General features: G+C 38.4%; 2 protein-coding genes across 3 annotated transcripts; both read left to right on the top strand.

Annotated features, from left to right (window-relative positions):
• Positions 1–845: 845 nt before the first annotated feature.
• Positions 846–26,601, top strand: LOC145496187 (uncharacterized). Of its 2 annotated transcripts, XM_081475845.1 has the most exons (16): positions 846–1,324; positions 1,704–2,059; positions 3,798–3,962; positions 5,056–5,166; positions 5,490–5,615; positions 5,835–5,931; positions 6,217–6,435; positions 6,869–7,245; positions 8,136–8,303; positions 8,562–8,672; positions 8,838–8,954; positions 9,243–9,333; positions 9,649–10,023; positions 11,039–11,161; positions 23,169–23,303; positions 24,122–26,601. In XM_081475845.1, the coding sequence occupies exons 1-16, from the start codon at positions 1,198–1,200 to the stop codon at positions 24,487–24,489; spliced, it is 3,066 nt and encodes a 1,021-aa protein (XP_081331971.1). In that variant the 5' UTR covers positions 846–1,197; the 3' UTR covers positions 24,490–26,601. The 2 variants fall into 2 exon arrangements, with proteins under 2 accessions (XP_081331971.1, XP_081331972.1); XM_081475846.1 differs by lacking the exons at positions 23,169–23,303; positions 24,122–26,601 and adding an exon at positions 22,064–23,154.
• Positions 19,941–21,395, top strand: LOC145496259 (uncharacterized). The gene is made up of 2 exons (XM_081475956.1): positions 19,941–20,153; positions 21,109–21,395. The coding sequence occupies exons 1-2, from the start codon at positions 20,042–20,044 to the stop codon at positions 21,393–21,395; spliced, it is 399 nt and encodes a 132-aa protein (XP_081332082.1). The 5' UTR covers positions 19,941–20,041.
• Positions 26,602–27,188: the final 587 nt, after the last annotated feature.

Below are 27,188 nucleotides of genomic sequence, written 5' to 3'. Positions count from 1 at the left end.
AAACTTTGTCATACGAGTTTCCATATAAAAATAGATATTTACTGCAGTTAGACGTTGAACCCAACCTATTGTGCACTAATAGTTGTGAGAGGCAGTACTTGCTACTAGCCAATAATACTATTGATGTGGAACAGAGTCCATTAGCCTTAAGTCAAATGCTTAAACTTCTAAAAAAATATGTCAGGTACATATAAACAGTCCTACAACCAATGAACACGACTTACCAGGGAAAGCATGCGCGAACTACAAAAAAAAAAGGCACGCAGAAAAGCAATGGTAGATTGTACCGTTATATTCGAACCAAACTAACTGGAGACGACATTAGTCAAAATGAAATAAAACTCGCATCAAATGAATAACATAACGAACAATGAAATTGGCCAAGAAATACGTTACAAAATTTAAATCCCTCTCCTAATGTGATGACCTGGTAAATTAAAACAATACTTAAGAACAATCGAAGGACTTAAGAAGGTCTAAGTACAAGAAAAGAACCGACCAAGGTTCTAGCACATCAAAACATGACGATTCTAAGACCCTTTTCAGATGATTTTATCATTTATAGAAGAAAATAAAAAGAACGACCGTCGTAAGCTTCAAACACCTAGCTAGTTTATGAGGTTTCTTTACAATGATAAGCTAAAACACTGAACATTTTCTCCTCTATAACTGGAATGAAATTTAATTGGCATGAATTAAATCAAATTCAAAATTGAAATAGACTGAAAATTTTCTGTTAAGCCTTAATTACAAGCGAAAATGGAATATGAGTCGATCAGACTTGAAATGTGCAAAGTTCAAACTGGAAAAAGGTCTATTAACTGAAGTTTGTTTAGCCTCTGAGAGATACGGGGGTACCGTGGAGGACTGGGAAAACAGGATTTAGGGTGGGGTAGGTGGTTATCATTCACAATGCAACACCGATGATGATCAGTTGATTGTTAGTTATTACAATTCTCTTAAGTTGTCGATGAAAATAAAATGCACATCTGGGATTTGGGAGGTTACGTCAAATTCTAAGGGATCCTACATTTCGATAGCACTGGTCATTTTCCTTCTGTCTCACATCCTCCACCTCCTCATTACATGCGTCACCCCTAAGAACTCAGTTTTGTGAACGTGCTGTTTGCCATCTGTTGATATCTTATAATTCGACCTGTTCAAGCAGGTACATTTCAGTCACGCATTGCCCTTGTGATGATTATAAAATGCATAAGAGTGAAGTTCCCTTTCAGTCGGAGCAAGATGTCGTCTGAGCACCAATACGTGATGCAGTTCTTTCTCATCTTATTGCTCGTTTGTCTGGGCGCTCCAGCCAGTGAAGGTACGGTATCTGCTCTTTGCGCTTTCTGATTTTTCACCTAAATTAAACTTATCACGGCCAGCTAAGGCGTTTTTACGTCTTGTTGATGCGACAAGAAGCGAACTAAGAGGTGAGGGAGGGGCGCACAGATCAAGGAAATTGGGAATTAAATTTCTTTCCAAATCAAGCAACAGGCTAATTTATAGAACATTGGCAGTGCATTCAGCTAAAACTTTTTAATTGTCATCATTTTGAAGAAAAAAAAACATTTGATGTATTAAGGTAAATTAATCTTTATTTTTACAGGGTGATCCATTCAGCTCTAAGGCTGGTATCCATAAGGGCCCTGTAAATATAAAATTAATTAATTAATTTAATTAATTAATGTATTTCTTTACAGCACTCGGTTTCAAGGCCGGAAAAGACAATATAACAACAGGCTCACCAGGGCTGTTTGCTTGTAAGAAGATTTACTTCCAGACTCCATTTTACGGCGGACAGCAAGTAATAGTTCTAACTTCAGTTGGCCATACCGTGAAAAGCCAAACGCCTCGAAACGGCGCTGCAGTCTGGGTTGAAGGTGTTAAAGCGAGTGAATTTACCGTGTGCGTTCTTGAGTTTTCTTATGGCAGCAATAAGTCTCTGGAAGTAAACTGGGTCGCCTTTACTGAAAAGCTCCATGGATCTCAGATAGGTTCTACATCCTTAAACTCTTGGACAACTGGAACAGAATGCAAGAGGATCGATTTCCAGCAGGTTAGAATTTGTTTTCCTAAGTGATCTAGAAAGCATAGAGACATATTAAGAGTTCATGAGTTTATAAGTTACAAAATCTAAAAATCTAATGCTGTGCGGAAACAAAACGCAAATACTTCTAATGCAAACGAACAACACCAATAAACAATAAGTTCATCAGTGGCTTCTGGATTTAAGTATATTTTATATTTTAAATATTTGAAGTATCTTTAGCCGGCTCTACTGCTCTTTGAGAAAATATTTGCACTTTAAGTTAGCGTGACAGTTGTTACGTAACTCACGTTTAAATACTAATTTGTCATTGGAGACAGTTCGTATTTTTAGCATCACGTCAGTTTTCCCATGTTCATAGTGTCTGCAAATGACGAGCATTAAATTATTTAAAAAGAGACATTAATCTCATCTTTTGATCTGCCGTCAACCTCGAACGATCATTTACATCTTGAACTGACGTCGTCAATAGAATGGAAACGGGAAGGGTCGTGGAGCATATTTACATAGTTACATATTTTGGTTTATTTTATTTTATTTTATCTAATTAATTTAGTTAATTTTTTTTCTAGACATCCACACATCTACGCATCCACGTACGCACTCGCGCATCAACGTACTCAAGTTACCATCCTCAATTCGATACAATGACACATTTGTGTGATCACACATCCACACATCCGCATATCTAAACATTCGCCATGCATCCACGCATCCACGTACTCAAGCTATCATCCTCAATTTGGTACAATGACACATTTGCGCGATCACGCATCCACGCATCCGCACATCAAAGCATTCACATTTTTAGGCATTCATACATTCAGGCATCAAGGCATCCACGCATCAAGGCATTCACGCATCCACGCATCCACGCATCCACGCATTCATATATTCAGGCATCCAGGAAATCCAGGCATCCAGGCATTCAGGCATCCAGGCATCCAGGCATCCACGTATCCACGCATCCACGCATCCACGCATCCACGCATCCACGCATCCACGCATCCACACATCCACGCCTTCATATATTCCGGCATCTAGGAAAACGGGGCATCCATGCATCCAAGCATCCACGCATCCACGCCTTCATATATTCAGGTATCTAGGAAAATCGGGCATCCATGCATCCAGGCATCCACGTATCCACGCATCCGCGCATCCACGCATCCACGCCTTCAGGCATCTAAGAAAACCGGGCATCCATGCATCCAAGCATCCACGCATCCACGCATCCACGCATCCGCGCATCCACGTATCCACGCCTTCATATATTCAGGCATCTAGGAAAACCGGGCATCCATGCATCCAGGCATCCACGTATCCAGGCATCCACGCATTCATGTATTCAGGCATCCAGGTATCCAGGTATCCACGCATCCACGCATCCTCGCATTCGTAGATCCACGCATCTACCCAACCATGTATACACATTTACCCATTCATGCATCCAGACACGCATCCACGCATTGATGCATCCAAATAGCCCGGCAACCGCGCGGCCGAGAATTCACGCATCTAATTCTTTATTGCTCCACATAGTTACTTATTTATTTATTTACTCCTTTCTTCATGCAATACTCCGCTCTTCCGCTCCACCATTTCTCCATCCCTCGCTCCTCCGCTCCTCCACTTCACTCATTCCTCCATTGTTGGTCATTTACATATATACGCGAATTCGTTCATTCGGTCATTTGCACATTCACTTAATCATCCACTTTTTGATTCTGTCTCTATTTAATTTCAGCGTTTTTCGACTCCACCGACCATTTTTGTTACTGCTAGTCACCAGTTTCCCAAGAGACCTCAAGATGCCATGGCCGTGTGGGTGGAGGAGTTGCGCGTGGACAATTTCAAAATTTGCCTCAGAGAAGCAAAGATTTTCGATGGTCCTCATAAAAACATAAAGATAGTGAGTAAATTCGACATTTTCTGTCAATCGTCATTCTAATCAACAACAGGTGTACATTACGTACGACCCAAAAACGTTCGCTTTCTGCGCCAAAGTAATTAAAGCTACAATCATGGACAAAAGTCTCGGGACAAATTTGCACTTTTGGCGCTTTTGCGTACACGCCAGACGCGAACACAACTTCACCTGCCTAACCTCGCCCCCCACCCCCCATACAATGTTGAAAACTAGTACGTGCAATTTCAACTGATTTTCAACATTGTGTTGGGGGGGGGGGGACAGCAGCCCGTTTATAAAGGATATAGCAGCGTTTTCTTTATACTTCAGTTCTAACACACAGACAATCAGTTACATTACATAAGTGTCCCAAGGACTTTTGTCCACGATTGTAGCTCAATAAAAACCACAGTCTATTGTCATCGTTCCCACCAATTTAGATCCTCGAGGGGCGTTACGATGTTGCTAAATATATCATAGGCCAACTTACCACGTGACTGTTTTAGAAACGATGTTTATGCCTGATCGTCGTCCATTGATGCTGTCTCAGATGTGAAACCAAATGTTATTGCCGCATTTAAATTTATCTTAATCAGTTTTACTGTTTAGTCTGTCTTTGCATTATAAGTCATTTGTTTTATTTTATTCATTGTTTCTGATCCTTTGTATTTATGTTTGTTACAGTTGTTTAGTTTCTAGAGCTCTTATCTATTTATTATTATAAAATATTGTATTTTTAGATTTATCTAGGTGAGGGTCACAAGTTTGATAGTGAATGTTCAATATTATGTGTTAACCCTCAATAAACAAAAGCTTCTTCTCCTTCTCCTTCTTCTCCTTCTTCTTCCTGTTTTTTTTCTTCTTCTTCTTCTTCCTCTTTTTTTTTTTTGTTTTTCTTCTTCTTCTTCTTTTCCTTCTTCTTCTTCTTCTTCGTATTTTATTTGGTCTGAATATCTTATTTATAATTATTAGTATGCGTTAATGAAAATATACTTAACTGAAATGTCTATTACGAAATGACTATTTCGTTTTTGTATAATTGTCAGGTGTTATTTATTTATTTATTTATTTGTTTTTTGTTATTTATTTTCTGCAGAATTGGATGGCGTTTACAAACCTAAAAGTGGACAACTTTACCCTAACCGACAGCCTGGTGTTTACCAATACAAACTCACCATCTGATCAGGATAACTACGCTTTCTGTCAAGTAAGAATTAAACCAACGAAAATCCTTTAAGGTCATCAAAAGGGCAACACTAATAAGTTAGAATTGACGGTTAACATGGAACTATTTCAGCTGTGGGCCCACAGAATACTTTTTTATGATCTGTCATAGTTAGTTTCCGAGATCATACTTCATCCTCGGTGATCAACTGATCAAGAATACTTTTCCTCTTGTTCTAATCGAAGCCATGCATGCACTCTGATTTGGAAACCAAACATTCGAATTAGCGCTGTTAAGTGCAAATACGAATTATTTACCAACCTTTATAAATACTAACAATAATACTTTTTTTTCTACCACTGCAGACAATAAACTTCACAGAGCCATTTTATGCTCGTCCTGTTGTGTTGGTGACACCAAAGCGCAGTGACAACAACAACAATGCTAATTTGTCTGGGTCACGTTGCAACGCTGTTACCGCTTGGGTTGAGGTAAGGAACACTTATTGTGATCTTTGTGTGAATTTTGGCAAACTCTCAGGTAATCAGAGAGATTATTTATCTTTTCTTCTCTACAGTGACTCAATGTACTCAATGTACCCTTCCTCATTCCCTTTATATCAGTTTTGTGAAAATTCTATTGGCAGTATGAATATGGCAACTTAATTAAACGAGGCCAAGCCTAATTTATTTTTGTGGTTTTTTACCCAGCATACATCAACAACTGACGCACAGGTGTGTGTGAAGAATTACAACAGTGACGCCAACAATAAAGATGTTATCACCGTCGACTACATGGTCACCGGAGGTGGGCGAAAATACTCCATATGCACCAAGAAAAATCACCGAATACATTTAAAACTGGTTATCGAATTTTTTGGTCAGGTTATAAAAAGAAAATGGCAGATTTTGGTCTTAAATAGGGTAAGGGTTTTGGGAAGCGACCTTCTAGGAGTACCTCCCCTCCCCCGGGTGTTATTCATTGCATTGCAAACCAAATTCACACTAACAAGGCAGAAGTCGGATTAACTCTCTAGCAAATGTGTACCAGAAAATTAAATCGTTTCCTGACAAGTTTAACTTGTCTTGCCAGACTTGGATCCTTGCATCGACGTGACATGTCATTATCACTGTCTGTGTAAAGCGTTTGGACCAAATGATGCTCGCTGCGTGGCTGTTGACAGATGTCCTTCCTACCAAGAACCAGTCTGCTCATCAAATGGCACAACATACGATAATGAATGTTTGTTTCGACAGGAAATGTGTCTTCAGCGACTGAACTTCTCTGTGCAACACCCTGGTAGTTGTGAAGGTTAGCAATTGTTTTACGTTGAAATTTCTGATCATGATCATGGGGATAAGATGACAACGACGATGATGACGATGGCGATAACAATGACAAAGTTTGTGATGTTGATAACCATGATAATGATAACGATAATGATAATGATGACTAGTTTAACAGCACATGAAGAGGGTTTAAAACTCAGAAGATACAGGTTTAATGCAAAGAGATCCTAACCGTCGAGTTACATCTCACAACTGACTATTGACGCCTTAATTAGAACATACTTATGCATGCTATTCTTATACATCAGCATGCAGATCCTTATACAAGCATTCTTACACACTCTTGTACATAAATTAGCACATTATCACAATGACAGGGAAGATGACATTAAGTAGACAAATTTGGGTAGCTAAAATTGTTTGTACTTATCAATGTTTTGTGTTGTTTGCTAAAGGATTTCCTTTCCAGAGAGGTCGCCGTCACATGCCACACATTCCTTCACTGGGATATTCTCATTGTGAAGTAATTCGCCTCAAGCCTTATGTGTTCTATCCTGACAAATCACTTGAAGTTCAGATCACTGTCAATCATATTGACACCAGTGACAAGTCATATGTACACGATGCCGCTGTGTCGTGGATTGAAAATGTCAGTTATGATCGATTCACTGCGTGTGTGATGGCGGCAGGCTACAATGAGCGGAAATCACATGCTAACGTAACAGTTGATTGGATGGCGTACCAAGGGGCTCCAGTGGGCGGTGTGGCCGGAGAAGTACAGATATCACAGTGGTGGACTGGAACGACTTGCAAAGCTGTCAATTTTCCATCGGTAGGTACTGTTTCGCATAATTTTGCGATTTGACACAAAAAAATTTCTCAAAGAATTTCGAATAGCCAAAAGTTACCAAATTTAACTTGATATAATATGAAAACACTGGAACTAATAGGCCTAATATAAAATGTCGCCTCTAGCTCAGCCATTAGACCAAAAACTCTCTCTAGATGTCCAAACCTTCGCCAATTACACGGCAGCATTAGCAGCAACACCAATAACAATAACAACAACAACAACAACGGCGTCTTACTTTTAAAACAAATAGCAAAAACAACAACAACGACGACGTCTTACTATTGAAACAACGAGAACAACAACAACAACTTGGAAAAAAAAATAACATTAATAACAGAAACAACAATGTTAATAGAACAGCAATGTTAATAAGAACACGGTTTGCAATAAGTCATAAATCGAAAACTGAAGTTATCATTCTGGCCAATCAGGAAGAGCACAGACAATGTAATGAACCGCTCAAAACTTAAAGTAATAAATACACGTTGCTGACGCGAAACGCAGGAAACGTGTTGAACAAATTAATAGTGGTTTTGGTTTACTTCTGATTGGATAAAAGAGCGAGTGGTGCGTTTTTTTAAGCCAATCGTTTAGCGTAATAATGAACACCTAATTACTTTCAATACTCAAGTTAACACTGCTCTAGCAGCAGCAACAACTAAAGCAAAAACAAAAGAAGCGACAACGACAACAACAGTAGTGACAACACCAAAAGGAGCAAAGGTAATAGTAAGAAAAACAACACTAGAAACTCGGACCAATGTTAAAATGGTGGTATTTGAGATTAGTGGTAGCTCTGAAATGCATGGCCAGTTGTTGGTTTACGAGTTAAGTGCTCAATTTACATGTTTTGTTTGTTTTCTATGCAGGGAAAGTTTTCATTGATACCTTCAGTGTTTGTTACTGCTGCTCACTATCGCGCAGGACTAAAGCGTGACGCTGCCAGTGTGTGGATTGAAGACGTCACGCAATCCTCATTCAAAGTTTGTTTGAGAGAGCTGCAGAACTACGCAGGATCTCACGAAGATGTTTATACTGTAAGTGATTACACCTTAGTTTTGTCACCACCCTATAGGTAATGAGGTTTCTTCATCGTTTACTACAGTTAATCAACTATTTAGGTAATTTCAAAAGGAGGACATTCAACTTTATAGTACGTTATACCATCCACACATCTCAGTATAAAAAGTTAGAGTATGATGAAACTCGTTCAAATGTTTTTTCACTAGATACTATTATATATATATTAATTCTGTAGTTAACATTTATTTATTTTTTTCTCCATATTTGTTTAGAAATGGTTGGCGTTTTCGTCCCTCCACAAGCCTCTCTTCTCAGAACATAATTCAGTGTATTTTGCTAACGCTCAACATCCTCCTGCAGATTACAACAATGCCTATTGCAAGGTTCGTATCAATTTCTTCTTATCAAAGAGCGTGCTTAGAATCTTATTATTTTCTGAAAACGTCTAAGAGTTACTGAACAGATATCGACAGAAAAATTGCTAATGTAAACTATACTACTGTAGGTTTTTATTTCGTTTGAAACTTAGATAACAGTATTTTCTTTAGGATATCCGCTTCACTAAGAAGTACAACAGCACCCCAAACGTCTTTGTTTCTGCGAACCATTCATCTAGCGGTGGAAATCGACAACCAGTACACAATGGAATAACTGCTTGGGTGGAGGTAACGCTGTTTTTTCACGTCTTGAGAAATTTCCATAACAACGGCATTTTTGAAAAATCCAAGATGGCGGCCGTCAAACTCGATAAAAACATTCTTAATTTAGAGTTAAGTTAGTCCTATCTACTAAGGGCCGATAACATGATAATGATAAATTTCACTTTGAAGAAAACACAATTTGTTTTTTACTTTCGAAGATTAAATAATATTGAGAATATCACCGTAATCGCTGGGAAAATTATCTTTTTGACTCCAGTTAGCACACCACTGATTATTTTACTTTTCTTGCAGTACATCAACAAGACCGGTGTCCGCGTTTGTTTAAAGGAATTGTACGAGACAAAATATGATCCACTGTCTATCTCGTACACTGTCCTATCAGGTACGGAAAAAATAAAATATCATCAATTTTACTATTCTCTACGTCAGCAGGAGAGTAGTTTTGCTCACTACGTATCCATGTTTTAGTTAATTCTTTGGCTTACACTGTTAAATAAGATTGTAGCAGCCGATATTTGGAAATTGTTGGTTGGAAGTCGATTTCATATGAAACGGAGTCAAATGTTTCAGTCAGGAGTGAAAATGCCAAAATATGTGGAGGCTTTACAGGAACGTGGCAAACTAACGATTTCCCTAAAAAAGTCAAGACGTTCTTAACGATTTTTCTTACGTTTTGTTGATCTTTTTTTATCTACAGACATTTGCCAGCCAGGATGGACTTACTTTAGCGGTTATTGCTATTTTTCAAGCCCCGCATGCGCCTCATGGTTGACCGCTGAGTCAAACTGTTCTGAGATGAACTCTGATCTGGTGACTGTGCACAACCAAGAGGAAAACGTATTTATTCAGCACCGTCATGCTGGCGATAGATCATGGATAGGGCTGAATGACCGCAGTGTTGAAGGCTCTTTTGTGTGGACAAACAAAGAAATTAGCAGTTTTAGGTTTTGGGCTCCAAAGCAACCAAACAACTGGAACAACGAAGACTGTGTGCACACTCTTGGCGTGAGCCGTGGATACACTTGGAATGATGTGCCATGTAATAACTGCTTCAACTTTACTTGTTTTACAGGTGATAAATATCTTGTTTAATGTACGTACATTCTGTAATCTACTTATGTAAAATAGTACAAAAAGCAAATCAATGACATGGTATCGAAGGTGTACAACGACGAGCCGCAGGTTTTGTTGAACGTTGTTACGATCGATTTGTGACCCGACTCCTGAACGAGCTCCAGCGGCCCTCTCTGGAACAGCGTCGAAAGGAGGCCAGACTCACCATAATGTATATAGCTGTCAAAGGGAAGGTGGCCCTCAACATTCCTGAATATGTTCAGCCCAAGCAGAGAACGACTAGGCGGTATCATCCCATAAACTTTATACATTTAACCCCTGCGAGTAATACGCACAAATTCAGTTTTTATGCAAGAATTTATACCTGGGTGGAACTCGCTTCCTACTGAAGTGATAGACCAACCTAATATTAAGGCGTTGATTGTCAGTCTCGTCTCGTTTTTTATCCCAATGGTGATTAAGTTACATTTATTTCGCTTTTTTTTTTTCTCTTTTACATCTTCGGTGATGGTAAGTCCGTTTGCAGATTACATATATAGATGTAGAGTACACTTTGCAGAATGTGAAGGTGAATTAATCAACATGACACGAGCATGGGACAAAGAAAAATTCTGAGTCCCCGACAGGAATCGAACCCATGACCTCCCGAACACAGGGCGGGCGCTCTATCCACTGAGCTACGAGAACTCATGGAGAGCAAGGTCATTTAACTGAGTTCATATATGACAGGGGTGTCCTGCATACTGCTAGGATCAACGCTATCGAAGTCATCGTGAGTAGTGATAAGTTAATAAAGATGGTGAATTTTAAGCTCGGTAATGAAATGTGAAGGTGAATGTTGATTAATTCACCTTCACATTTCATTACCGAGCTTAAAATTCACCATCTTTATTAACTTATCACTTTGCAGAATGTAGCCAGGATAATCTTGCCTAATCCAACCGGTTGCATGGTTAATTTTCAACCTAACTTGTTGCCAATTTCAATTTGTTTTTCATGTTTCATCGTTTCAGACCTGGAGGAGTGCAGCACCAACACCCATAACTGTGACGTCAAAGCAGATTGTGTGAATACCGTGGGCTCATTTTCCTGTAACTGTAAAGCTGGATATACTGGAGACGGACAAACTTGCAATGGTAAGAAAAAAGCAAACAAACTATCAAAACAAACTGAAAAAAAATATGAAAGAAAAAATGAATACATTTGATGTTGATGCTGAATGTACTAACAGTTTATGAAATTTATTCTCTGTTGACGGGTAAGGACTTATGTTTTATTTAGAAAATAAATCTTCAACTTACCGCTCTTCTGCAATCCTTGACTGAAAACTATAGTTGGTATAGAAACGAATTGCGTCTTTTTTGGGTACAAAAAGTACATGATATTTTCCCAGTTTTTTTCGCAGGCGCAAACAGTTTCAAAACAGCACACGACTGCAAATAACGATCTCGTTATTTTACGCGGCAGCTTAAGCACCCTTAAGCGTCTTTTTAACAATATTTTTTAACCGTTACTCTACTCATATTTTCCCACTGACATGTTATCTGCTCAGAGAAGGAAAATTCTTTTTGGCTATGGAAAAACTAAGAGCATTGAAAAACATATAATTAACAAATAGCCCATGATGGCAAAGCCAATGAAAACTCTTGAATTGCATCATCCAATGATCTAGATTTTAATAATATTATGTACACATAGCATGTCTCAGATTCGTATTCGAAAACATGCCACAAATTTGATTCTCCTCCCAACAAGCCGCCGCTGATTTCAATGTTAGTCTGCTGGGAAATTTTCACGTTAGATGAGCAGCTGAAATATGCCGAACTAATTGTTTCTAATCTCATTTTATCCTCTTGTACATTAGTATTTGATATTTATCTTATATATATTTGTTTTGTACATCGAACCGATTTCCGAAACTGTATTGTCAAAAATATTTCGCACATTAGCATATTGTTCGTTTTAAATTATATTACCTGATTGTTGTTATAAATTCAAATAACAACTGTGAACGAATTCAAATTATATAATAAGTCTGATTACCGTTTTACGATTGAGTAAGTCTTTTTATTTACTGAAAGTGGTTTTCAATTGTTTTTTCAAGAAATATTTTTTCATTAAATGATCCTGCCTACCGTAAATATTGGACGGACACTTCTCAAGCTGTATGCTTTTTGATGGAATAGTTAGTCGAATGACATTTCCAACTTTGATGCCATGTTTACTCCTTTAAACTTCGTTTCAGACATAGACGAGTGCTCGTCAAACTCTCATAGCTGTGATGTGAATGGTGTTTGTAACAACACTCGTGGATCTTACACTTGCACGTGTAAACCTGGATATTCAGGAGATGGCAAAAATTGCACTGGTAAGTAATGTTTACTTAACAAAACCTGTAAAATTCTTTGGCTAAAGACAACTACTGCGAAATGACGTCACGTGAAAATCAGGCCAGTCAGTTTGGGCTTAACAAATCCATAGCATGTAAACTGATAAAAAAAAAATCGTCTTTTAATTCGCCCCTAGTCACCGACCAAGCTCCATGATGTAAGCTTTTAGCGAAATGTTTTGGCTTTTCATACATCTTAGAGCACGTCATTTTGCGTTTTGAAATTTGTAGATCTCCGTTCTTCAGAAATGACGCTCTGGTAGAAATTCCTACCAATATATCATGACAAGTCTGACTGCGTCAAGGAAAGAACTGACTACCACATAAAGTCACGGTTCCCATACAATGAATTTCTCACTTTCCTTTGCAAAACGAGTTCTTTTGATATGGAAAAATGTTCTTCTGACCAGTAGAAGCAACATGGCTTCTATGAGAACGCTCTACAAACAGGACTATTTCCCTAAAGAAAGATTTCTTTAATAAACATGGTAAAACTCTAATCACAACAAGTACTATCAAATTTACGATTAAGTACTATTTATATCAATACTAGTAACAAGACTGGTTACTTCAGAACATAAAACACTTTTTTTGGAACAAGTTCAACACAATTTATGTCTTTTTTTATCTGCCGTGTTTCTTGTGACCCACAGATATCGATGAGTGCGTCAGCGGTGTACACGACTGCCACCGTTTAGCTTCATGTACAAACACTGCAGGGTCCTACACATGCTCGTGTAACCTTCCTTCATCAGGAGACGGTAAAACTTGCGGGTACACCGCGCCAGGTCAGTAGTTTACGTTGATCATGCCTAAATTCAAGTTAAGCGAAGCATTTATTTACATTTTCAGGTTCCATTGGTCAGAGTTATGTTCAAACTAAACAACTGAGGTTGTTCTTAGCAACAATACGGTGTTTTCTTCCGTGCAATGGTTTGATAAAACGATTAATTTTCACCAAATCTAATTCATGAGATGCATGAGTGGTCCACTGTCTGTGGTAGAGTGACCTGCCTTTGCTGGCCCCTACTTAGGCGGAATTTTGATAATTTGCTGAACCCACATTGACTGTGATTGACTGGATTGCGGTTGTATAGCGAACTCATGCATATTCGGAAGATGAATGAAGTTGAATGTTGTACTGCGTGAACTTAGATGATCCGGCATGACCATTAAACTACTAAAGCGAATCCTGAAAAAGACAATGGTAAATCGGCAATAGAGAAAACAAATAAAAAACTTGAATTTCCAATAACACATGAAACTACAATTTTGAATGCTAAAAATACAAGCAAAATTCAAAAGTTGAATTTTGGCGGACATTGAACGCCACAAGCAAGACTTGGACCCTTTATAACTTTTTCAATATTACAAGCTGATTCTTCCATTGTGATTTCTCGGAGGTCAGCGCCAAGCATTGGTTATGATGTTACTTTTTATGGCAGATATCATCCGTATATGTTCTTGTTCAGGAATTAAAATCATTCAATTGCTTAAAGATTACTGATCATTGCGACACAAATTTAGGACATGATATTACAGATTAGATTTGTTTGCTGTGCAAGGTGTTTTATAACGACCACATTTAAAATATGTCTTCCGTAATTGTTGCAGAACAAACGATACACCTTAAGTCAGCGTCACATTGAATTGGACGCAAGTAAAAATGATCTTTCTAAGACTGTTGAAGATGAGTGTTAATTATTTGCAAAACAAACTTTCTACATGACAAACTACTGTAATTAAAACATATGTGAGTCACAAAATAGATTCAAAGAACGTTTTTATATTTTATTTTCGCAGCGGGTCTGAAACATTCTAGCATTCTGGGGAATAACCAGATTTTTTTGGCACGGCTCGATAAATGGTTAAAGCCTGTGACTCGTCAATCTTCTTACTGGCATCGCTGTTACCGGGCAACTGTAAATGGCTGGTCTTCCTATACCTTCCATTCAAACTGTGACAACAAAGGCCCATCTGTAACAATCATCCGTGTTGGGAAATATATATTTGGAGGATACACAAGTCTCTCCTGGAGTAAGTGACATGATGAATTTCATCTTATCACAGGCGACCCAAGCTCAAGCTGTGAGTCAGCGAGATCAAATTGCACAATAGCGATCACATAGAATTATCAGAAAATATTTTTAGGGAGCTATCTATAGTGGCGGAAGATCTTTTACAAGTAAAAACTTGTTAAAAATGGCTTGCAAAGAATCGGTAAAGCAATTACATAGAAAAAAATACTATCAAGGAAATTAAGTCTATGATGCTTAGAATTTTGCGGCTAGTCCCCTTTCCTATGACACATCACGAATAAATATGCCGAGAGAAACACTTGCCTTTTTTAAAGTGCCACTAACCCCCCAAATTTTTTTCGCTAATACAAATTTCCTTTTTCTTCTGATCACCACTGCGAAACAATTATTGTTGTAGCTATTTTTGTTAATTTTCTATGAATTTTTAAAGTTTGTAAATTTGCCCTTTTCCATGTTCACGACCGAGGAATAGCGGAGAATGGGACGAGTTGGCTTTTGACGTCACTTCGGGAATAACAATATTTTGTTTCTGAGAAGAATGTATGCGTACATGCATATGCGATAGTATGTCAAAAAATCGTTGCAGAATGCAAGGAAGATATGTTGTTGGAGGCTGTAGCAATTCAGGATGCGTAGAATAGAGTATTCCTCGTCATTCAATACCTCTATCTCGATGAAACTCTACCAGAAACGTGAAAAAGACCAAAGAAGTCGGCTGATCTGTGCGAAGCTAAAGCCGGGGAGCCATTGAGGATTTCTTCGATCTTGGGTTCGCCGCTACTGTAAAAACATAGAGATTTTCATGGTCTGTATATTCTTCTCTATCCCTAGTGGAAAGCTTGAAATTGTCATGGCACTGCATAAGACACGAATTTGGGATATGCTGGAAGCCATCTCACTATTTCGAGCGCAAACGATCCTCCGACGCGAGTCCCAGACGAAACTATAGGTGACGAAATTACACGGTAAATTAAACGCGTCGCGTTTTGAAATAGAGACTTGTCTAAACAAATAGTAAACTAAATCTACGTTCTACAACGACGCGAGGAAGATTGTCGAGGCTTCGAACTGGTGAACTAGCTATGCATTTGTGGATTCTAATAAAAACACACGCACGCCGGAGGTCGCCTGTAATCCAGCCGTGTTTCTCAATGGCCATTCCGAATACAAAATTGTTTTGCTCTTTGAGTTTCGTCTTTGAGGAACGAAATCCATCTAAATTACAAACTTAGAATGGATCAAGCATTTATAAATATACGAGGAAAGTGAGACAAACGATTAAGATTCGACCCTATAGCTACCGACGGAGATTGTTGTGCTGAAAGAAGAATGCGCTTGTCAGTCAACTGAAACGCAAACTAATAAGTCGAGGACTCCCAGGTTATTAGCGTGCGTAAAATGGACATTTCATTCAAAATAACAGTGAAGTAGAAATGTATTCATTTAACTGAAAGTATACTGAAGCTCTTTTCAAGATCTTGTCGAAGTATTTTCCATGATTTCGCTAGTACGCAATAAGCAAATTTGCGTAGTTTGTGTTCGTACACAGTAATTGAATATGCATATACTATGGTCGGTCGATAATAACGAAGCGAAAAGTTACCTCACCTTCGAATATTGTTTGCTGACATCTCTGCCTATCTCTTATGTTAAAACTATTTTGAATCATTGATCTGGAGAAGTAGGCAGGAGTGGAGTGCGACTGCATTGCATTTTGACTTGTATTTCGGGGGAAATTAATATTTGAATGTAAAAGTGTTTTGTCACTCCGAAATTTGCACGTTCCGTTAAGTCAAATTACCAACTCTTCGTGTTCATTGACATCTTTATAACTCTTTAAGAGCTGTAAGCTAACTGTTCAGTCATTGTTTGTACCTTTATAACCCAAATGGACTGGTAAATTGTCGATCCCGGCCTAAATATAATTATACAACGTGGCGATCTCGACTGGCGACCCGCACTTCGAAATGGAAAAAATATGTACTTCGCAGCCGTCCAAATCGTAGCTAGACTCCGAATTGTAATGCTAGATGATACAGTTCTTTCACTTACAGTTCTTGCCCAGTTTTGATAAAATATGAATCACAAATAACCCGAAAATGTTTTGACTGCCCTCGAAGCTCAGTCAAAAGTCTCTTGAGTGCCTTAGCCCGGTTCCCGAAGTGACGTCACTAGTAGCCCGACCCAGATCCCACTTTGCGCGGTCGTGAACATAGAAGTTACAAGTTTAAACGCCTGTAGAAACGCAGGGATTCTATCAATCGAGATAATTTTTTCGCTGAAGTAATCAGGGAAGCTAGTAGATTTCATTAAAGTAAAAAAATTTGGGGGGGTTAGTGGCACCTTAACGAATGGTCTTCTAGGCTAGCTGATATCCTTGATTAAAAATTTTAACCAAATTTCTTGACGTGGTTACCGACTGCAAAATAGAAAAGACCACAATGTGTCTGCTATTTTTCTTACTGATTCAATTTTCAGCAATAGAAATTAGATCAGTCTTTTCTCACGCAAAGCTTATGATTAGTTGATTACAATGACTGGAAAAAAAATAGGGGTGCCCGTGCTCGTTTGTGAGCTAGAGCCATTTTTCAACTGACAGAGCTCAATATCAAGGCATATCCGTCATGTTTTCAATATGCGCGTGCAAGAGCGCGCGCTAATGACGCCATAAATTATGCCCAGTAAGGATGCGCAATGCAAATGTGAGGAATGACCTTAACTCTTGGTCTTTAACAATAGTTTTGACAAATTCAGATGTTAAAGTTATAGACTACTCAATTTTTAAGCGCGATATTGATTAACAAACGACGCACGCTAGGGGTGTTTGAGTGTATTCAGTGGCGCTGAAACCATTAGCAACAAACATGATGACTTCATTTTAGTTGTCGATAAATACTTATTTTTATTTTAATAATTGTCAAAAGGAAATGAAGGGAGCACTGTCATATAGAACTGGGCATTATAAGCTATGTGACTGATTTGCGACGACAAAGTTATTGCTTTGAGCGCTTTTGATATGAAGAATTATATGTTTCGTGCATACACTCTGGGAAAATGTTTAAATAAAGGAAACAATTTCCTGGTAAGCGAGGTTAAGATCAATCAGTTTTTAGGTCTGATGAAAATGGGTCGACTTTCATGCAAGTTGCAAAATAGAGTATACACGTTCAGTATGAAATTGAGGCAGCGGTTTCCAGTCTCGCACCGGGGGCGCTCATCCGAGAATTGAAAATTGTTAAAAACTTAGCACAGTTTTAAGATACGGGAAGGAAACTCAAATATAAAGGAAACACTTTCCTGGTAAGTGAAGTTAAGATCGTTCGGTTTGTATATCTGACGAAAATAAGTTGATTTTTATGAAAGTTATAAAATAGGCCATACACCTTCAGTCTGAAATTGAGGCAGCGAACTCTAGTCTTCTACCGGGCCCGCTCATTCGAGAATTGAAACTTTTTAAAACAAACTCAGCAGAGTTTTTAGATACGGGAACGCGCGAACTTAAGATAAAACTGCAAGAAATAATAACGATCTAGGAATATAGTAAAAATTAACGATGTGATCAAAGTGCCAGTAAACATCATAAATGTTTGACTCATTTTATCATTGTGTATTTCAAATTAGGCTCCAGTTGTGGATATCGCTACGATTCAGCGGCCTTTCTCTTCTCATTAGTTAACAAGCCTGGTTGGCAACCACTAAAGCTAGACCAAACAGGCAGGGCCAGCTCTTCTAGGTGTTGTTCTATCTACAGCTGCTCTTCCTATGGACTAACATTCGGAAATGGACACGATATTTACATTGCCAACAACGCCGCATCGAGCACCAGCTCTTACACAAACCTTGGATACACCTACAGCCCGCCACCTGGCAACAGCTATGGATCCTCCTTCACACAATCATTCCTGGCGGGTAGTTACAACTTTCGACCTGACGAAATCGACGTCTTCTATGAAACTACCTGAAGAAATCGCGGAGTTTCCACCCATATAACACCCTGCTTAATACAAATTAAACCTTTGCAAATTTATAAAGGTATATACAAACTGTTGGTAAATTATAGAAGTGCAATATCATAAGATGTCAATATCACCTATGATATGTCAATCAATAGGTTAGTATAACATGGAGTAGTCACGTATCCTTAGTCTAAGACAAACAGTTTACTTTGAACTTATTTCGTTAATAATTGCTATTAAAAGATGGTTTCATGGCTCGGCGTTATCGCAAGTTATAACGTTGGCCGAGCTAATGTCTTCTTAAGGAAATTTTGCCTTAAAATTTTCTCGGTCAGTTCCAAAACGCCACGATAGAGGTAGTACTTCTCATTAGAATTTGAAGCGGATAATACACTCAATGTTCGGTACTAACTTAGATATTTTCTCTGTACATCTCTTGACAACTTCAGCAAAATTTGGGCATGAGTCATTCTGCTTTCACAAATCACAGTCTGTGGTTACTGAACTACATGTGATTCAGCAAAGAAGTGAACAAAGTAGTAGTTGTTAATATCGTCATAGCTTGCACATGCGCCGAACCACGAGACCATCCCTTTAAGAATGCGAATCTCATTATGTACATAGTTTCAACTGATTGAGTTCTGTGAATGTCACAACAGGATAGTCTTCTATGTAAAGGACTGGTTTTAATATTTTATTGAAGTGAAGTTGATTTAAAGAAAGTCGATCGAGAATATGTGATAGAGCAGACATATCTTTATTTGGAATAATTATGAATTAAGAATGCTTATGCAGAAAATAATGACTTACAAGTGTCATAGAAACCAAAAGAACAGTTTGAAATAATAAAATAGCACAGAGTAGAAATAACGCGTCATTTTATCTCTGCGTTCGTTCTTGTCTCTTTCATGTTCCCTGGGAAAGACATTTTTCTCTATTGTGACTGTGACTTCCCAATGTCCAATTACCTCTATGGTACACGACTGTAGGGATTTACAATGTATGGTATGTGTTGAACTTGTTATGTTGAATACAGCTACCAAGATTCTCTGCTGGCGCGTCTTATAGAGGGGTCTGGTAGCTATAAGTGAAAAGGAAAGAGGGGAGTGACGCGGAGTGGTGGGGTGGAGGGTTATCTACTTTTAATAAGTCAGTGGCGAATAGAGTGACTTACTACAGAGTTCGGCTCAAAAAAGGCAGGTAAACTGATGCTGGATAACTTAAATACGCTGTGCAACATCCTTAACGTTTATTTGAAAAAATATAAATAAAACGAACTTTCTGGAAAACTGTTCGTGTCCTCTTAGACTTATTAATTGTAGACGATTAACGACAGCTCGGATTATTACAAATTTCGACAATGTATTGCGTATTAAGATTTTCGATAAGTGTGTTACAAAGATTTTGAAATCCCGACAGCTGTTATTACAATTTGCGACAAGTATTAAACATCACGTCAACCGTACTATTACAACCATGATTAAGGTATTACTTACAATATTTTGCAACGGTAAGTAAGTTTGTCAACCGAAGTGTCTCAACATCACTGCTCTCGGTTATAGTCGGTGTTCTCATTTGCCTCCGCTAACATCACTGCTGCTAGTAACCAAACAATATCCTTGAATTCTCCGTATGCGAGAAGATAGAACTGAAGACGTCCATAGCAGTGTAGCTATGAGCTCTTCGTTGCTCTTCGTTCTCGTGTCATGTATTTCAGCGACGCCTTATCCAACGCTTGCACAGGGTGAGTCTCAAAATGTCCTCTATTGGCCCAATAATTTGCTTTTAATGTATAGCGCGGCTACCAGATATATTTTTGCACTTTAATTTCAAGATTCAAGAAGTTCGTGAAATGTTCGCGTGTTGGAAGTTCGTCTCTGCGCGTGAGCGGTCCTCTAGGTTCCACATCAAAAACTTAAAATTGCCTGAGTTTGTGTTGATGAAAGGCCTTTATTCCAGTGTGAGAATACGTAATTATTTTGATTCTTGGCTTTAGACCCAGCGTTTTAGATCACTTTCGTGAGTGCAAGAATTGGTTTTCACTGTAATCAGGAGAGGTGAAACTGACATTTGTACACATGAGCTTATAATGTCATATCTGCCAACTGCGGTTTCAAAACACTTTCATTAATATTCTGGCTGCTGCAACGACTTCACATCACTGGCATGCAAAGCAAATATTGGGAAACAAGAATGCTGTATGACTTAAGATCAAAAGTTATCTCCCTTCTTTGGACTGTCCGAACGTAAAGCTGAAACTGTCATTAGCTGTTTATTCATCATTCGCAATAATTTTGATATATCAACTGTTTCAGTCTCCGTGTTATTTGACACTGACATGGCAATCACAGTTTTCGCAGGCAGGTCAAGCTAAATTTCGTCTCTTTGGAAATTGAAATGAGTCGTTAGTTTATCCCAGTTTGAACAACATTGCAAAATTAGTTTTTCTTTTTTTAACTTCATTTCATTTCATTATCATTTTTCGGTTAACTTTCTATCGCATAGTGAAGGCCAAGATGGTTAATCCAACATGCTGGACTACATGTGACATAAAATGAATGATGGCCAGCGAAAGGAATCTAATCTTCTACAGAACGCCGAGTGAAATGTACGTCTGAGGGCTCACTATAGGTTCTTAGAGCTGAAACGAGATAAGGAGTACCACGTATTATACATTTACGTACTATTATCATTCCCAGGTCTCTGCCGACATCTTAAATTTTCCCCACCAGTCGATGGGTATGCCCTGCAGAGTCATGTGATCAAAGCTATTTCTTTAAACATATACTTGGTGGAAAACATACCAAGTCGCTGTAACAATTATTGTACCAAGGAAAGTAAATGTGTATCCTTCAACATTGGTCCGTCAATTAAAGACACTGTTCTCTGTCAACTGAATGACGCTGACCACATACAGCATCCTAAAGATCTTCAGGCCCGGGAAGGCTTCATGTATAGAGGCACTGAGGTGAGCAAATCAAACTGACCACTGTATTTTTGTTTTTGGTTTTCACCCAAGGTAATTAAGGCAAACTGTATGTCTAGAAATAGAGCAATCTCTTCTTCTCAGAACTCATGTTCTAGTAACCCATGCCTTCACAATGCGACTTGTCTAAATGGATTTACAGCCACTGGATACTTCTGCGAATGTCAAGATGGTTACAGTGGGGAACAATGCGAAAAAGGTAATGTCACAGGAGGTGAAGGGTTGTATTTTCTTCGTGTTCAATGTACACTGTATGAAACACTTTTGTAAGTGTTTGTTATAATTGTGTGCAAAACAACTGATTTTTGCCTTCTTTAATTTGTTGTGTTCCTCTTTACTCCTCCACAGATATCGATGAGTGCGTCAGCAGTGTACACGACTGCCATAGTTCAGCTTCATGTACAAACACTGTAGGGTCCTACAAATGTTCGTGTGATCAGCCTTACGTAGGAGATGGAAAAACGTGCAAAATGACTTCAGGTGAATATTCTGTTTTGGTTTAAATGTGACTCTTTCATTTGCCGTAAACTGTGATAAAATAGTGCCTTTTTTTCTTTCATTTTTCTCTATTTCTCTTAACCCCTCCGTTTGTCCGCTTCTATTTTTAATAAATAAAGTTGAATCTAGGACAAAAATGCCATGTTTTACTCCTTTAAACTTTGTTTCAGACTTAGACGAGTGCTCTTCCAACTCTGATAGCTGTGATGCCAACGCTGTTTGTAATAATACTCGTGGATCTTACACTTGCCCGTGTAAACCTGGATATTTAGGCGATGGCAAAAATTGCACTGGTAAGTTATTTTGACTTAACAGAAAGTGTGAAATTCCTTGGTTGAAAAACAACGGCTGCGAATTGACGCCACGTGAAAATCAGACCATTCAGCTCGCTTAACAAATCCATAGTAGGTAAAATAAAATCGTCTTTTATTTCGTCGCTATTCAGCGGCCAATCCCCACGGTGTAAGCTTTTAGCAAAATGTTTTGGCTTTTCATACATCTCAGTGCAGGTCATTTTGCGTTTTTGAAATTTATAGAAAATGACGCTCTGACAAGTCTGACTGCGTCCCGGAAAGAATTGACTACCACATAAAGTCACGGTTTGCAAGCAATGAATTTCTCACTTTCCTTTGCAAAACGAGTTCTCTTGATACGCAAAAATGTTCTTCTGACCAGCAGAAGCAATGGGGCTTCCTGAGAACGCTCTACAAACAGGACTATTCCCCTAAAGAAAGATTTCGTTAATAAACATGGTAAACCTCTACTCACAACAACTACTATCAGATTTACGATTAAGTACTACTTATGTCAATACTAGCAAAAAGACTACTTACTTCAGAACATAAAACACTTTTTTGGCAACAAGTTCAACACAATCAGTTTTAGGCTAAACTAAACTAAACCCTTTTCATGCATATGGAAAATTTTAAACCTGGGCTCAATTTTATACTGAGCTAAAAGACAACGCAGTTATAACCTTGTTTAACACTTATACACTTTGTACATTTTTTTTAGAAGACTCTCTAGTAGTATTAACATTAAAAAAAGAGTACCTGTAATTAATGATTGACAGTGGTTTGAAATTTATGCAACTGTGTATCCCTGACTCTTTTTGTTGAGGGATTTTTACCGATATACCGCTCCACAAAAAAAAAAACTATAGGGGTGTGAAGACTAAACAAATGACTCTCCCGGAACCTTATCTTTTATACATGCATTCGGCTGAGTGGTTATTTATTTCAGATATTTGTCATTCACCTTCTTTACTTTTTGCAGATATAGATGAGTGCGCCAGCGGTGCTAACAGCTGCATCAGTGGTAGAGCTGCATGTTCAAATACAGTTGGATCGTACAACTGTACCTGTAACCATGGTTACATAGGAGATGGCAAAACCAGTTGCTTGTCTCAGGGTAAGTAATGGCACTTGTAGTGGACAGTACTGGCTAAGGAGGGGTCAGAGCCACCTTAAATTTTCAAACTTTTAAGATTTTTAGTGATTATCCAAGCAATGAAATTCTTCTTGGATTACTCGCTATATGTGTTAAAGCCGGGGAATCTTGGATGAAAAGCAGGTCAAGTTCCAAAGTATACCTAATGGTTAGCTTTAACTGACCCTGGGGTTTTAACTTGATATCTCTGTAAGTCGTTCGAATACGAAGTTTTGGTTTTTAGTTTAAATCGTCTGGGCGTCGCCTTGGTAATTTGTGACGTCACTGCGCGGTCAGAGATCTCAATATGGTTTCTGCAGGAGATGATTTCTCGTTGGAACTGTACATACTCATCCGGAATATGAATGGCAAACGATTAGAAGCACTTTTATATCTCTAGATTCACGCAGTTGTATTTAGAAAACATCCAACCACGAAATGACGTCTTAATTTCCAATCAAGTAGTGCAAAACTAAAAATGGGGGCGCGGCAGAAATTTGAAAACCTAAAATAGCAGAGGCGAAACGCCCAGCATTCAAAACAGGCAAAGAATTGTCGACTTAAAATCGCTGAAACAGTTAAACACAAACACCAACTTGTGATTCCGAAGAGCACTGTTGTTTAGCCAAGATTCCCTTTACATGTAAATCTAAACTGCTGAGGTAGGCTTAGCGACATGTAGTGTCCAAATGTCTTTGAGACATTTGGAGCTTAAAACATTTGGTCGTAAAAGACTTAACAATAACCCCTAAAATCCCAGAGTGCAACTATACGTGACAACACAAATTTCTTTTTGCTAGAATGTCAGAACTATCAAAACTTGACAAATGGAGACAGGAAAAACACATACGGTGCAGTACCGTTGACTTGTGATAGCACACTCGGGCCAGGTTGGTTTCGTTTCCAAGGAGCCGCCGGAACTAAAATGGCTACCACGTGCGTGCCCATTAACCACTGTGGGACCCATTCCACCGGCTGGTTAAACGGTACTCATCCTACAGTCGCAGAGGGTCAAGTCACCAGGCAGGTCTGCTTTAATTGGAATTCAAACTGTTGTACTTGGTCCATCAATATCCAAGTGCAAAGCTGCGACGATTTCTTCATTTATTACATCAGTGGAACACCCTCAGGGAACCATTGTCATCTGCGCTACTGTGGCGCTGACTGAAACAAGTATTTAATCCCGTGATGGTTGCAAGCAAAACTCCTCTACCATATTACATGACAATTCAGTTTTACGAAATATATATTCCCTTAAGTGCCTCTTGAAAAATATATTCTAGATTTTCATGTTGCTAACGTTTTCAGTCCTATAGTCTTATAAATATCTGTAATTTTTTTTGAACTTTTTAATCAAGTAGTTATTTCTGCATAAAACCGCACGGTCGATCTAACAGTACAAAAAGAGACAAACAAAATAAAAAAAGTGGCAAGGAGGAATAAGAGATTCCATTAAACTTTTATGTGATCAGCAATCCTCGTGTTAAACGGTGCTCATTCGACAGTTGCAGAGGGTCAAGTCACGAGACAGGTCTTAATTGGAATTCAAACTGTTTTACTTGGTCCATCAACATCCAAGTACAAAGCTGTGACGATTTCTTCATTTATTTCATTAGTGGAACAATTTTAGTACACCCTTGTAATCTGCGCTACTGTGGCTCTGACTAAAATAAGTTCTGGGTCGTGAAATTATATCCAGTAATGGTTTCAAGCTTAAAGCTCCTCTGCCATTTTAAATGATAATTTTACGAAGTATAAGTTCTGTGTGGGGCATCTCGAAGGGTTCAACTTTTTAATCCTTTAATTAAGCTTATCTGTGATAAATTTGTTACTCTTTAAACTATCTATTTCTGCATAAAAAGGCACTGTGCATCCATCAGTACAACTAATAATAGATAAATAAATAAATAAATAAATGAAATAATGACGAGCAAGAGCAAGAGAATGTGATAAGCTATCCGCGAGTTCAATGCAACCTTAAAGGAATTAGGTCATCGATTTTAAACATAAGAAAATGGACACCAAATTGAAAAAACATCAAGACCACAGCAACTACAAAAGAAGAGTAGTATTGGGTGCACCTATACGGACTAACCAATCACATTGGTCCAGGGGTTTCCATTGGCTTAGCCATCATGGTGTTTGAACCATTATAACATGGCACGCGCCCTAGTCCTACCTAATTTCTATTGAGCCATCATGAACGAAATCTCTACGGACGCAGGGCCCCGCGTTTATAACATGACGTGTGCAGTTTCAATATAGCTGTAAAATTTCCGTCGAGTTTAGTGCAAGATCCTTTTTTTTTTTAAGTTTCGGCAATGTGAAGATTATTCTGAACAATCCAGACCCCTGCCTCGAGTCTTTGACTTTTGCCAAGCTAAGATATTCACCTAAACTTTAGTATTTTGACTTTGTTTGTCTATATTTTCATTGAGTATTTTTGACTTTGCTTGACTACAATTTCATCATAGTTAATTCGAAGGAGCGACAATTTGACAATTTTAGAAACCAGGTTAAGCGGTTTCGTTCAACTGTTGCTTAACTGATCGCGGCATATTAGAATCCTAATGACGTTTGTTTTCCTTCACCTTGCATTGTGAGACCTATGTAGTCAATCTCAAAGAAAACATGTTTTAACGCCCAAGTTGTTGTCGCCATGTTATAAAAGACCTGGTTCACGCTTTTAGCTGTGCGTATGTCGAGTTATGGATGCACGTGGGAAGTTTGTAGGCACTGAAGGAGCTAGAATTGCTCTGGGCTATCGCCTCGAGCAACCCTTACGCTTCTTTCGTGCTCCCCAAACTTACCGCGTGCATCCATAACTCGACATACGCACGCTCTGAGCATGAACCACTTCTTTTATTATACAATGCTCTACAAATATGCTATGCGTATGCTTAATTTTGGGGGGCGTTTTATTTTTATTTTATTTTTAATTTGGTTTTCTGTATATTTCTTTTTTTGTGAAGGCGCGGTTACCTTACAGTTAGCGTGCTCGACTCCAGATCGAGCAGTCCGGGTTCGAGTCCTGGCCGAGGACATTGTGTTGTGTTCTTGGGCAAGACACTTTACTCTCACAGTGCTTCTCTCCACCCAGGTGTACAAATGAGTACCGGCGAATTTAAAGTTGTGGGGTGACCCTGCGATGGACTGCATCCCAGTCTAGGTAGAAGTAGAAATATTCCTAGTCGCTTCATGCTACAAAAACCGGGATAAGCTCCGGCCTGATGGGCCACTTGGCTCGTATGCAGACTCTACCTAGCTTTGTGTATTTTGGGGGCGATTTTAAATAAAACAATTTTATTTCACTCGCGCTTGTTGAATATGAGATGATTATTTGTGAAAAATCATTATTTTGCGATGAATTTTAAATAAATGAATGAATGAATGAATGAATGAATGAGTGAGCGAGTGAGTGAGTGAGTGAGTGAATGAATGAATGCAAGGCTTTATTTTATTTAAGCGTATATAAGTATTTGAATATTAAAGCGGCTATGTTCTCTTCAGTCATAAACAAAATTACATGTCTGTTTTTCGTCCCATCGTGCAGAACTACCCCGCTAAGGCGTTTCATTTTCTGGTCGTAATTTGATCACCGTTAGAATAATTCATAAGGATCACACAAACATAAATACACAGCGAATATTGTAACTCGTAACTCGTAACTCGTAACTTATTAACTAAATTATGTTAAGGTTTCCACAATTTATGCCCATTATCTTTGTTGTTTTTTAAGGCCTCATATGACCCTTTCAATGAATGAATTTACTTTCAGTCTGAATTCTAGAGTGGAGGTTACAGTGTATCTTCTAAAGTATTAAATCTCTAACTGTTTTTTTTAAGGGGTACTGTGGATTATGAAAA

Source organism: Orbicella franksi, chromosome 8, assembly GCF_964199315.1.
Source record: "Orbicella franksi chromosome 8, jaOrbFran1.1, whole genome shotgun sequence".
NCBI lineage: Eukaryota > Metazoa > Cnidaria > Anthozoa > Scleractinia > Merulinidae > Orbicella > Orbicella franksi.
Note: the sequence above shows the minus strand (reverse complement) of the source record. Positions and strands in the feature narration are given on the sequence as shown.

What these genes read in the sequence shown, in the direction of transcription:
- LOC145496187 (XM_081475845.1), top strand. Translation starts at nt 1,198, where the DNA reads ATGATTATAAAATGCATAAGAGTGAAGTTCCCTTTCAGTCGGAGCAAG. An exon ending in CTCGTACACTGTCCTATCAG is followed by an intron (nt 9,334 to 9,648) that starts GTACGGAAAAAA and finishes TTTTATCTACAG; the next exon opens with ACATTTGCCAGCCAGGATGG. An exon ending in AACCAGTTGCTTGTCTCAGG is followed by an intron (nt 23,304 to 24,121) that starts GTAAGTAATGGC and finishes TCTTTTTGCTAG; the next exon opens with AATGTCAGAACTATCAAAAC.
- LOC145496259 (XM_081475956.1), top strand. Translation starts at nt 20,042, where the DNA reads ATGCGAGAAGATAGAACTGAAGACGTCCATAGCAGTGTAGCTATGAGC. An exon ending in TTATCCAACGCTTGCACAGG is followed by an intron (nt 20,154 to 21,108) that starts GTGAGTCTCAAA and finishes TATCATTCCCAG; the next exon opens with GTCTCTGCCGACATCTTAAA.